This window comes from Phocoena sinus, chromosome 8, assembly GCF_008692025.1.
Source record: "Phocoena sinus isolate mPhoSin1 chromosome 8, mPhoSin1.pri, whole genome shotgun sequence".
In the NCBI taxonomy this organism is placed as follows: Eukaryota; Metazoa; Chordata; class Mammalia; order Artiodactyla; family Phocoenidae; genus Phocoena; species Phocoena sinus.
The window spans coordinates 104,773,953-104,787,966 of NC_045770.1; the positions used below are offsets into that span (position 1 = coordinate 104,773,953).

At 39.8% G+C, this 14,014-nt stretch overlaps 1 protein-coding gene across 4 annotated transcripts in view; it reads left to right on the top strand.

Annotated features, from left to right (window-relative positions):
* Positions 1 to 14,014, top strand: part of KDM2A (lysine demethylase 2A) — a 108,160-nt gene that overhangs the window by 24,369 nt on the left and 69,777 nt on the right. For 2 of the 4 annotated variants that reach the window (XR_004351095.1, XM_032640167.1), the window contains exon 1: positions 1,780 to 1,871. The exons of the other annotated variants lie outside the window; for them this stretch is intronic. Coding sequence is in view for 1 of the 2 variants with exons in the window: in XM_032640167.1 (XP_032496058.1) it covers positions 1,803 to 1,871 (69 nt within the window). In the remaining variant the exon portion in view is untranslated. Of the gene's footprint in view, positions 1 to 1,779; positions 1,872 to 14,014 lie in introns of those variants that run through there. 4 annotated transcript variants of the gene reach the window in all.

Genomic DNA, 14,014 nt, shown 5'->3' on the forward strand with positions numbered 1-14,014 from the left:
GAATGTAATACTGATGACTCTTCCACAATTTATTAGTGTTTTTGCTTTCTTCCCTGAACTTTGATAGAATTGATATTTTGGGTGAGTGAATGAGGAAGAAGTTTAAAGGATTTTACCCTGTCTAGTGATAAAAGTTACACATGCTAGTTGTGAAAAATACAAGACAATCACTCATAATCTTAAACTTAACCATCATTAGCATTTTAGCATATCTCCTTCCAGTTTTTTTTCCCCATGCATAAAAGTATTTTTATGTAGCTGGGATAATGCTTGATATCATTTTATATCTTGCTTTCTAAATTTATCATAATCATTTTCCAGTCACTAAAAAATCTTACAAGAGTTTTTAGTGACTAAAGGTATGCTGTGATTTCCTGTAGTTTATTTGCCCATTTCTGTTATCGAACATTAGGTTGTATCTACTTTTGGGGAGCATTAAAAATAAAAATACAGTGAACTTATGCATTTTTTTTTTTTTTTTTTTGCGGTACACGGGCCTCTCACTGTTGTGGCCTCTCCCGTTGTGGAGCACAGGCTTCAGACGCTCAGGCTCAGTGGCCACGGCTCGCGGGCCTAGCCACTCTGCAGCATGTGGGATCTTCCCGGACCGGGGCACGAACCCGTGACCCCTGCATCGGCAGGCAGACTCTCAACCACTGCGCCACCAGGGAAGCCCTTATGCATTTTTTTATGTTTCTGAGTATATCCTTATCATTCCTACAAGTACAGTAATTAAGGTTATGAACATTGAAAAAACTTACTGTGGAAAAATTTAAACATACACAAAATAAACAATAGTGTAATGAGCTCCATCACCAGCTGCAATGATTATCAACATATGGAACTCTTTCATCTGTATCCTCTGCTCCCTCTCAATTATTTTAAATTAAATCACAGATACTTTTTTTTTTTTTTTTTTTTTTTTTTTGCAGTACGCAGGCCTCTCACTGTTGTGGCCTCTCATGTTGCAGAGCACAGGGTCGCAGGCTCAGTGGCCGTGGCTCACGGGCCCAGCCGCTCCGCGGCATGTGGGATCTTCCCAGACTGGGGCACGAACCCGCGTCCCCTGCATCGGCAGGCAGACTCTCAAGCACTGCGCCACCAGGGAAGCCCACAGATACTTTTATTTAAGTAATTTATTTCATCTGTAACATCCTTCAGTTATGTATATCTGAGTTTTTAGTAAAACTTACTGTTTGTGAAATATAAAGCACATACAGAAAAGAATGTAAAACATAAATTTCTAGTTCAGTGCATGATCACAGAAAATACGCTTGTAACTACCACTCATCAAGATTTGGAATTGCCACTACCTCAGGAGCTTCCTCATGCCTCTCCAAGTCACTAGTTTGTTTTTCTTTCCCAATGGAGACTTCTAGCGTTATAATTTAGTTTTAGTTGAGTTTGAACTTTTAAAATTGGAATAATACAGTGCGTATTTTGTGTCTGGCTTGTTTTACCCAACATCTTGAGATTTATCCATGTTGCTCTGTAATATAGACTTTTTAAAAGCATAGCAGCATTACTGGGCTTCCCTGGTGGCATAGTGGTTAAGGATCCACCTGCCAACACAGAGGACACAGGTTTGACTAAATTTGCCAGTGTTCTTCCCTGGTCCGGGAAGATCCCACATGCCACGGAGCAACTGAGCCGGTGAGCCACAACCACTGAGCCCACGCACCAGAACTACTGAAGCCCGCGTGCCTAGAGCCCATGCTCTGCAACAAGAGAAGCCACGGCAATGAGAAGCCCACGCACCGCGCTGAAGAGTAGCCCCCGCTCGCGGCAACTGGAGAAAGCCCATGCGCAGCAACGAAGACCCAGCGCAGCCAAAAAAAACATGGATGAGAAACAACATTACTAGTATCAAAGTAAATGAACAACTTCTTAATACCTTCATTGTTCAAATTTCCCTAATGGTTTTTCTTTTTTTTTTTCTCTTGTTTTTGGCCACGCGGCTTGTGGGATCTTAGTTCCCCGACCAGGCATAGAACCCAGGCCCTCAGCAGTGAGAGTGCAGAGTCTTAACCACTTGACCATCAGGGAATTACCTTTTTTTTTTTTTTTAAATGATTGGTTTGTTTGAATCATGAGTCAGACAAGGTCCATCCACATGTTGTATATGGTTGTTATGTGTCTGAAAACTCTCTTAACCTGTAAGTCACTATTCCCCCCTTTTCTTTTTCTTGTCTTGTGGAAAGATCTGGTCACTTGTCCTGTAGAATTTCCTACTTTCTGGATTTTGCTGATTGTATATCCATGTTGTTGTTTTTTTTTAAATTGAGATATATGTAACATATAATGAAATATAGAGGTCTTGTGTTCAGTTTGGTGAGGTTTTTTTTTTTTTTTTTTTTTTTTTTTTTTTGCGGTACATGGGCCTTTCACTGCTGTGGCCTCTCCCGTTGCGGAGCACAGGCTCCGGACGCGCAGGCCCAGCGGCCATGGCTCACGGGCCCAGCCGCTCTGCGGCATGTGAGATCTTCCCGGACCGGGGCATGAACCCGTGTCCCCTGTGTCAGCAGGCGGACTCTCAACCACTACATGCACCACGAGGGAAGCCCCAGTTTGGTGAGTTTTGACAGAGTAGTCACTATTCAAAATAAGATATAGATAGAGAACATTTCCATCTTCATGGAAATTTCCCTTGTGTCCCTTTGTATTTAGTGTCCTCTTCCATCCCTATATCTGACTTCTATCACCATAGACTAAACTTGCCAGTTTTCATAAATATAGAATCACAGCATGTGCTCTTCTGTGAGGGGCTTCTTTCACTTAACATTACGTTTTTGAGTTGTGTCCATGTGTTTCCAGAGTTTTTTCCTTTTTATTGCTGAATATATTCCATTGTGTATATATATCATAATTTGTTTATTCTCCTTTTGATGGACACTTTGGTGGTTTTCAGTTAAGGCTGTGATAAATATTCTTGTATAAGTCTTGATGTGGACATGTTTTCATTTTTTCTTGAGAAAATACAAAAGAGTGGTTGCTGGGTCATATGGTAAATATATGTATAACTTTATAAGAAATTGCCAAACTATTTAAAGTGCTGTTCCATTTTACACTTCCCCAGCAGTGTATGAGACCTCCACTTGCTCCATATGCTTGTCAACGTTTTTTTGTGGTTTTTTTTTTTGGCCGCGCCATGTGGCAAGCGGGATCTTAGTTCCCTGACCAGGGATGGAACCCATGCCCCCTGCATTGGGAGCATGGAGTCTTAACCACTGGACCGCCAGGGAAGTCCCCTTACCAAAATTTTTGACATTAGCGATTCTAGTGAGTGTGAAATAGTATCTCATGATTATAATATTTATTTCTCTGGTAACTAATAATGTTGAGCACCTTTTCATGTGCTTACTGAGCATTTGTATATCTTTGATGCAGTATCTGTTCAAGTCTTTTGCCCCCTTTTTTATTGATTTGTTCATCTTTTAATTGTTGATTTGTAGTTCTTTTATATATTTGGATACAAGTCCTTTGTTAGACTTAACGTGCTGCAAATATTTTTATCCAATCTGTGACTTATTTTATTTTTTTAATGGTGTATTTTGGTGAACAGAATTTTTTAAATAATTTTTTTGTTTGTTTTATGGTTTGTTACATGCTTTTTAAAACTTGATATTTGAGATAACCCTTTGAGAGGAAATATGGTAGTGTCCTCATTTTGCTCATTAGGAAACAGAGGCCCAGAGAGGTAAAAAGACTTGTCCTAAAGTTATACAACTAATAAGCGGTAGAGCAAAGCTTGGAAACCAGGTCTTTTTACTTCGGGTTGAATTTCTTTCCATTACATCTTATTCTCCCTTTCTCTTTTCCCATTACCTGAAAATGATACTGTACTCAGCTACTTTCTTTTTCTTGAAGTTCTCTGGCCTATTTTACCTTGGGGCCTTTGCGTATGCAGTTCTGAGTTGAACACTTTCCTTCCTCTCTCAAGTTTGATTTATCCTTCAGATTTCAGCTTAGATGTTACATCCTTTGGGAAAATTTTGACATCTGTTTCTCTTCCTGCTAGATAAGGTACCTCTTCTCCCTGTTTCTTTAACATTAGATTTTTCTGCTGTCATAACAAATAATACCCTGATTGTCTTTCTACTTACTCTCTCTAGATTCTGAGGGCAGGAACCATTACCGCCTTATTTACCAGAAAATTGACAATGTCTGGCACATGGGAGATGATTAAAATATAATGAATTCGATTGAATATAATTCTCTCTTTATCTACTAGTGACAGATTTTTTTTGGTACCGTATACTTCAACCCTATTGTGTATTTAATTTAGCATTTTTGTGTAGTGTCATGATGTTTCACTTGTGATTGCTGAATTCCTGAAAGGATTGTAGCATATTTTAAAGTGAAGATTATAAAAATTTATTTTTTATTCCCTATATACCTAAGGAGTATTAAAACTTATTGAATTGAATATTTGACTAGCTTTAGGAAGTTTTCTTTATCCATTTACTTTATTTTTATTCATTTACTTTTACTATTGACAATGTCTTAAACTGCAAATTTAAACTATATAATTGCCTGAAAGATATTACATCTGAAAAACTAATTTATACATTTCACAGCTGCTATCTTTGACGTTGAACAGCAGGCATAGACTCCATCTTTTATTCCTAAAGAGTAGATAGGTTCTTAAAAAGTAACTTACAGAATTTACTGACACCTGGTCTGTGGTGTGGTTAAAAAAAAAAAATCCTTATTCTTAGGAAGTGCACACTTAAGTATTCAGGAGTAAAGGGCCATCGTATATACAACTTACTCTCAGATGGTTTGGGAGTAAGTGGGGAAAAAAATACACAGCTGTGGAATGTAAATTGGTGCAGCCACTGTGGAAAACAGTATGGCGGTTCCTTAAAAACTAAAAATAGAGTTGCCATATGATCCAGCAATCTCACTGCTGGGCATATATCTGGAGAAAACTATAATTAGAAAAGATAAATGCACCCCAGTGTTCACAGCAGCACTATTTACAATAGCCAAGACATGGAAGCAACCTAAATGTCCATCGACAGATGAATGGCTAAAGATGTGCTGTATAGGCACAGTGGAATATTACTCAGCCATAAAAAAGAATGAACTAATGGGGAGTTCTCTGATGGCTTAGTGGTGAGGATTCAACCCTTTCACTGCCATGGCCTGGGTTCAATCCCTGGTCGAGGAGCTGAGGTCCTGCAAGCTGCGTGGCGTGCCCCCCCTCAAAAAAGAATGAAATAATGCCATTTGCAGCAACGTGGATGGACCTAGAGATTATCATATTAAGTGAAGTAAGTTAGAAAGAGAAAGAAATACCATATGATATCACTTATATGTGGAATCTAAAGAATGACACAAATGAACTTATCTATGAAACAGAAACAGACTCATGGACACAGAAAACAAACTTATGGTTACCAAAAGGGAAAGAAGGTGGGGGAGGGATGAATTAGGCAGATACAAACTGTTATATATAAAAGAGATAAACAACAAGGTCCTACTGTATAGCATTGGGAACTATATTCAATATCCTGTAATAACACCATAATGGAAAAGAATATGAGAAAGAATATGTATATATAAGTGAATCACTTTGCTATATACCAGAAACTAACACAACATTGTAAATCAACCAGACTTCAATAAAGAAATAAACAAAAATTCCACACCTGTATACACACACACACACACACACACACACACACACACACACACACACACACACACTCTTGTATATATCCACAAGCAGTCCCCACTTTGCATGGTAGTGTAGGACTATAAAAACGACCATGAAGACTAAGGCCATGCAAGATGACCAATGGGAAAAGTTATGATGTGCCCTTTAAAATTTTTGTCAAAATATTGAAAACAGTTTCATTGTTGGTATGAGGAAATGAAAAAGTAAAACTAGTATTTATTTGATACACTGTAATCTAAAGCATTAGAAACATTGAATATTAAAGTGTTCTATGTCTTTGTTAAAATTTATCAAGAGTAGTTTGAGCAGTGTTTGCCTGCTTCTTGTCCTATAACTTAAGATATGGAGGAAACGTCTTTTGGATGCCTTGGCTTCCAGCATTTTATCCTTTGTACTTTCTTTTTTTTAATTTATTCTTATTTATTTATTTATTATTCTTTTTTATTTTATTTATTTATTCTTTATCTTTTTCTTTTTTTATTATTCTTTTTTTTTCTTTATTTATTTTTGGCTGTGTTGGGTCTTCATTGCAGCGTGTGGGCTTTCTCTAGTTGTGGCGAGCGGGGGCTACTCTTTGTTGTGGTGCGCAGGCTTCTCATTGTGGTGGCTTCTCTTGTTGCAGAGCATGGGCTCTAGGCACGCGGGCTTCAGTAGTTGTGGCTCACAGGCTCTAGAGCGCAGGCTCAGTAGTTGTGGCGCACGGGCTCTAGAGCGCAGGCTCAGTAGTTGTGGCGCACGGGCTCTAGAGCGGAGGCTCAGTAGTTGTGGCGCACGGGCTCTAGAGCACAGGCTCAGTAGTTGTGGTGCACGGGCTTAGTTGCTCCGTGGCATGTGGGATTTCCTGAACCAGGGATTGAACCCACGTCCCCTGCATTGGCAGGCGGAGTCTCAACCACTGCACCACCAGGGAAGCCCATATCCTTTGTTGTTGTTGTTTTTTTTAATTAAATTAAATTAATTTTTTTATACAGCAGGTTCTTATTATCTGTTTTCTACATATAAGTGTACATATGTCAATCCCAATCTCCCAATTCATCACACCACCACCACACCCTCCCCCGCCCCCGCCACTTTCCCCCCTTGGTGTCCATATATTTGTGCTCCCTATCCTTTGTACTTTCAATGTCATGAAATATCATTGAGAGTTCCTTTTTTTTTTTGCTGGTGTCAGTTCCTCTGGGACATCCTCATCCTTTTCATCATCATCATCATCATCACTTTCCTTATGTGTATGTTGATAAGTTTGCCAGTACTAAGCTCCTCTGATGCATGTTAACTCTGTTTATTTTCTATTCAGATTTTACTTTAAGCATTACCACTTTTTACCTCTTTGCTTCATTTTTATCTCTGTAGGCCAGTTCCCTTTTTTGATTATCCATTTTTATAAAATGTCACATGGGTTTATTACTGGAGACTAGGAGTCAACACAGCTACACGCTGTGCTGTTTGTGTGTGAACTGAATAGCATGCCCAGTGACTCATCACTAACAGACTTTGAAAGAAGTGATGTGATTGGTCACTGATCACAATGCACATCTTCACTTACATAGCCATTTCTGGAGTGAAGAACTAGCAGTAAAATTTGTACTTGAACCTAGGGGCAGGACAGGAATAAAGACGCAGATGTAGAGAATGGACTTGAGGACACAGGGAGGGGGAAGGGTAAGCTGGGACAAAGTGAGAGAGTGGCATGGACTTACATATACTACCAAATGTAAAATAAATAGGTAGTGGGAAGCAGCCACATAGTGAAGGGAGATCAGCTCTGTGCTTTGTGACCACCTAGAGGGGTGGGATAGGGAGGGTGGGCGGAAGACGCAAGAGGGAGGAGATATGGGGTTATATGTATATGTATAGCTGATTCACTTTGTTATAAAGCAGAAACTAACACACCATTGTAAAGCAATTATACTCCAATAAAGATGTTTTTAAAAATTTGTACTTTATGCAGCTACTTGTGGTTCATATACCATGGTAACTGAAGTTTGAACTATGTTGTTGGGAGACTGATGTTATTTAACTAAAGTGTGACTACTGAAATTTGGGCATATGGAATCGTGGAAAACAAGTACTACCAGTAAAAAGAGCATGTGTGGGGCCTTCCCTGGTGGCGCAGTGGTTGAGAGTCCGACTGCCGATGCAGGGGACACGGGTCCGGGAAGATCTCACATGCCGCAGAGTGGCTAGGCCCGTGAGCCATGGTCGCTGAGCCTGTGCGTCTGGAGCCTGTGCTCCGCAACGGGAGAGGCCACAACAGTGAGAGGCCTGCGTACCGCAAAAAAAAAAAAAAAAAAAAGGGGGTCATGTGTGAATGAATGCAAATCCTTCCATTTTTATAATGTTAAAAGATTAATAACTCCTTGCAGGAAGATTTATGTCATTGTATTCACTTTTAGTGACTTGTAGCTGTTATTTACAGGGAGCATCAGATGATGAGACACTGTATGTATATAAAAGTTCCTTGTTAATCATGACATAGAGAACAATATATGGTATGATAGGGTAACCAACATTTGCTGAATCGCTCTAATATGCCAGGCAGTATTTTAGATATTTTACATTATTAGATATGCCGTTTAATCCTTGTAACAATCTCTGAAATTGGTAGTATTTTATATAACCTCATTTTATAGAGGAGGAAACTGAGGCTCAGGGCTTATGTAGGCTTAGTAAGTAACAGTTCCAGGATTCAAACTTAGGTCTGCCTGGCCCCAGACCTACTCATTCTGCTACCCCGTTTTTCATGGTGGTTGTTGGCGCTCCACCAGAGTCCCTTTGATCGTGACTAAACTGAGACTAAAACATCAGAAAGGAGCACTTTAGATATAAGTTTATGGAGCTTTAGGTGATTAGCTTCAGGTTAAACACATTGGCAAAAATACTACAAGGGTCACCGCCTGTGTTTATTTATTGCATCATACCAGGAGACAGTTTCAGGTTGTCTCATTTTTGGCGTTGCTATGTTTGATCACTTTGTTACAGGTGCAACTGTCATATCTTTCCTTTAAAAATGTGTTTTCTCCTTTGTAATTAGACAATAGTTTGTGGGATGGTACTTTGAGATTCCCAACAACTTTTTGCTAATCATCCATTTATTGTCCTTGCTGTGGTATACTTTTATTGATATCTTTAAAAGTTTATTACCAAAAATTTAGAAAATTAAACAAATAATGTATTTTTCACTGTAAGAGATAATAGGTGATCTCCAAAGAAGAGAAAAAGTTCAAAGGCACTGTTGAGCTTTTATTCTTTTATGATAACTTTGCAATTCCTAAATTTTTTTTTTTTTTTTTGCGGTACGCAGGCCTCTCACTGTTGTGGCCTCTCCTGCTGCGGAGCACAGGCTCCGGATGCGCAGGCTCATGGGCCCAGCTGCTCCGCGGCATGTGGGATCTTCCCGGACCGGGGCACGAACCCGTGTCCCCTGCATTGGCAGGCAGACTCTCAACCATTGTGCCACCAGGGAAGCCCGCTAAATTACTTTTGAACTGTGTACTCTGAAGTATGTCAAAGGCACTGTTCTGTATTCTAATTGTTCTCTAGTAGAACACAGCACAACACACACACACATTTGGCCTGTTAAACCTTTCTGACTTTTCTTTTTAAATAATAAATAATCAGTAATCAGAATATAGCACTCAATGGCAGAAACTTTCAGGAGAAGACAGAATTTAAGATCTACTGATATAGTGGCAAAGAAAAGAGAAGAGTTATTTTATGGTTATAAATAGATAGAGCTGGGTGATTGTGATGATAGGTATTCAAGAATCAGAATTAAATAATGGCTTCTCTGGAAATGGTGGATCTTAAACTGGTGAGGACAGAGAGCCAGAGAAATAATTTTAGAAAGTAAAGCACAAAAGGCACATCTTAGGGGCTTCCCTGGTGGTGCAGTGGTTGAGAGTCCGCCTGCCGATGCAGGGGACCACGGGTTCGTGCCCCGGTCCGGGAAGATCCCACATGCCGCGGAGCGGCTAGACCTGTGAGCCGTGGCCACTGAGCCTGCGCGTCCGGAGCCTGTGCTCCTCAACGGGAGAGGCCACAACAGTGAGAGACCCGCGTACCGGAAAAAAAAAAAAAAGGCACATCTTAGAACTTAGTCGTCTTGAAATTTGAGTGAATTTACTGAGACCCAGTGAGAGGGTGAGAAGGTACCTTGATAATGGGGGTAGGATGAAAGAGGCAAGGGTTGGCCCAACATCGTGGGGAAGAAAAACTATAATTGCTACGTTTTAAAGTTTTGATGTTCTTTATAGAGTAAGTCATGAGGTCATCATTTGTAAGGAAGGGTGGTAGAACTGGGAACAGAGTTTAGGAAAGGAACTTGAAACAGCATGTGTAATATAAACCGAAGTCACATTCAAGCCAATATTGCTGAATACAGAATGAGCAATATTGAAATGGTGGATGGAAAATAACCATTTATTCTCTCTCTCTTTTTTTTTTTGCTGTAGAAAACTCTTCAGTTTAATATTGGTTATAAAAAAATATTGGTTATAAACTATAATGCCATGCTTTCCCCCCTCATTTTAGTGGGTTTTATCTATTGATTTCTTAACTTGAGTATAAAAATGTTCTATAAAAGCTTTTAAAGGTACATAGCTTTTTTATTTCATTTGGAATTAGGTTAATATGTTTGAAACTCCCTCAGAATCTCGCCCAGGACTAAAGTTAATTTGTAGCACTGGCGGTAAAAATTTCCTGAACCAGATACGGAACTTGAAATAGAACTAAGATTTGTGAAAGTGTCTGACGTATAAGTCCAGAGTATGTAATCAACTTAAAAACAATGCTGTATGGAAGACTTGGCATTTGAGAGTGGAGATAAATCTTATTTATATTTCATCCAGGCTTAACCACAGCTCTTGTTCCATCCTGGGAAAGGTCAGGTTAAAAGAGATGCCCTTCACTGGATTTCAGGAGTCAGTGAACCTAGCTAAACTTGATTAAAGAAAGAAAGAGGATTTCAAGGATCATGAGCTTCGGAGTCACTGTATATATTTCCCTTACATTAGAGATTCTTTTTTTTTTTTTTTTTTTAAACATCTTTATTGGGGTATAATTGCTTTACAATGGTGTGTTAGTTTCTGATTTACAACAAAGTGAATCAGCTATACATATACATATGTTCCCATATGTCTTCCCTCTTGCGTCTCCCTCCCTCCCACTCTCCCCATCCCACCCTTCCAGGCTGTCACAAAGCACCGAGCTAATATCCCTGTGCCTTGCGGCTGCTTCCCCCCAGCTATCTACCTTACTACGTTTGTTAGTGTGTATATGTCCATGACTCTCTCTCGCCCTGTCAAAACTCACCCTTCCCCCTCCCCATATCCTTAAGTCCGTTCTCCCGTAGGTCTGCGTCTTTATTCCTATCTTACCCCTAGGTTCTTCATGACATTTTTTTCCCTTAAATTCCATATATATGTGTTAGCATACGGTATTTGTCTTTTTCTTTCTGACTTACTTCACTCTGTATGACAGATTCTAGGTCTATCCATCTCATTACAAATAGCTCAATTTCATTTCTTTTTAAGGCTGAGTAATATTCCATTGTGTATATGTGCCACATCTTCTTTATCCATTCATCCGATGATGGGCGCTTAGGTTGTTTCCATGTCCTGGCTATTGTAAATAGAGCTGCAATGAACATTTTGGTACATGACTCTCTTTGAATTTTGGTTTTCTCAGGGTATATGCCAAGTAGTGGGATTGCTGGGTCATATGGTAATTCTATTTGTAGTTTTTTAAGGAACCTCCATACTGTTCTCCACAGTGGCTGAACCAATTCACATTCCCACCAGCAGTGCAAGAGTGTCCCCTTTTCTCCACACCCTCTCCAGCATTTATTGTTTCTTGATTTTTTGATGATGGCCATTACATTAGAGATTCTTGTAGCAAGACTTCTAGCTGATCTTCTAGCGGTAATGTAAATTGACTGAATACACACATATCAGTTGATTAACTTAATTTTTACTAGATCAGTTATAGTTGGTACAAATACTTGTCATTGTTGTTGTCCTTTAAGAAAATTATGGGGTTTTTGGTAGTTAAAACTCAAATCATAGGGTTTTTCCTTTGTCAGAAACAAATAATCCACACCCTAAAGTGCAATCCAGCTGAATTTATCCGCTGTACTTTGCTTAGAATTAACCAAAAGAGCTGAGGTGGGAGCTGGTGGTACATGGCTTGTCACTACAGCTCTACTTAAATCTCTCAAACTTTCAATAGGTTCAGGACGCTGCAGCCACGATCAGCGGAGTTAGTAAGCCAGTCAAGAAATACCACAAAGTGGTCTTATGGCTTCGTTTACTGAGTCTGGCAGATAAATAAGCAAATTTTTTTCTTTAACAATAGCAAAAGTTAAAAAGTGTTTTCTCTTTACTCCTGAATTAACTGAATATTCCCTTAGCAAGGCTATAACTAATCTGTCAAATTCCCTGTGGATTTGCTTTAGTGTGGTTTTGGGGTCCCTTCCAGGCCCTGACATTTGTGTGACCTTAAACAGGGCATTTCTTAACCTCTCTGAGTCTCAGTTTACTCATTTCTAAGTTGGGGGTAATGATGATACTTGCCTTTTTAGAGTTGTTTGAGGATTTAATGGGATAATGAATATAGACTACAAACAACTTTGAATGAATGGTATCTGTTATAATTTTCAGAACTTAAGTTATATAACCAGCTAGTTCTACATATTTCAAATCTGACTTTTTTTTTCTTTTTTAAATTTATTTATTTTATTTTATTTTTGGCTGCGTTGGGTCTTTGTTGCTGCACACGGGCTTTCTCTAGTTGCGGTGAGTGGGAGCTACTCTTCGTTGCAGTGTGCAGGCTTCTCATTGCGGTGGCTTCTCTTGTTGCAGAGCATGGGCTCTAGGCACACGGGCTTCAGTAGTTGTGGTACGTGGGCTCGGTAGTTGTGGCGCATGGGCTTAGTTGCTCCGAGGCATGTGGGATCTTCCCGGACCGGGGCTCAAACCCATGTCCCTTGCATTGGCAGGCGGATTCTTAACCACTGCGCCACCAGGGAAGCCCCCTGACCAGTTTTTAATTATACAAAGAGAATAGAAACACATTATTATATAAAGTATTATAGATAAGGCTAAAGAGCCCCTTAAACGGCTCTAGTCCCAGTCCCTTCCCCAGAAGTAACTATTTTATCAAGTCATGTATCCTTCCATGTCGTCTTCTTTGCCTTTAAACACACATACACATGCACACGCGCACACATGTACACAAATAATACACAGGTATATATATTTTCTACTTCATAGATCTATAAAAAGATAGTGAGTTAGTAATTTTGTATATATTACAAGTACTGGTTATTAGAATCTGTATTTTATTAGCTCAGTAAACAAAGGATAGCAGAATTCAACAATTTTTTTTTAAGACTTTTTTTTTTTTTAGATGTTGGTAGGAGTTTATTAATTAATTTATTTTTGCTGTGTTGGGTCTTCGTTTCTGTGCGAGGGCATTCTCTAGTTGTGGCAAATGGGGGCCACTCTTCATCGCAGTGCACGGGCCTCTCTCTCACTATCGCGGCCTCTTGTTGTGTAGCACAGGCTCCAGATGCACAGGCTCAGTAGTTGTGGCTCACGGGCCTAGTTGCTCCGCGGCATGTGGGATCCTCCCTCCCAGACCAGGGCTCGAACCCATGTCCCCTGTATTAGCAGGCAGATTCTCAACCACTGCGCCACCAGGGAAGCCCAGAATTCAACAATTTTTAATGTAGTGTCAGATCTTAGACCAAATTACAGAATTATTTTTTATTATTAATTTATTTTTTGTCTGCATTGGGTCTTCGTTGCTGCACACGGGCTTTCTCTAGTTGCGGCAAGTGGGGGCTACTCTTCGTTGCGGTGCACGGGCTTCTCATTTTGGTGGCTTCTCTTGTTGCGGAGCACAGGCTCTAGGCTCGCGGGCTTCAGTAGTTGTGGCGCATGGGCTTAGTTGCTTTGCAGCATGTGGGATCTTCCTGGACCAGAGCTCAAACCCGTGTCCCCTGCATTGGCAGGCGGATTCTTAACCACTGCGCCACCAGGGAAGTCCTAGAATTCTTATAACCCTGGAAAGGTTTATTCAAGGGAAGAAGCTGGAAGAAATAAGAAATATAGTTTCAGTCATTTAGCTCAAAAATACACATTTGCTAAAAGACCAATAAAAGATTAGAACTTAGGAAATTCACTGTCTCTCCGTTTACCTGAAGTTCTACAGTTGGGGGGTCAAAGATACTGTTTGTTAGTCTGACAAGTAAGAAATGATGTTTCCTTTTTTCAAAAATGTGAAAAATTTGCTCTCATCTTTGTGGGGCAAGGGAGACATTTGAGGGAG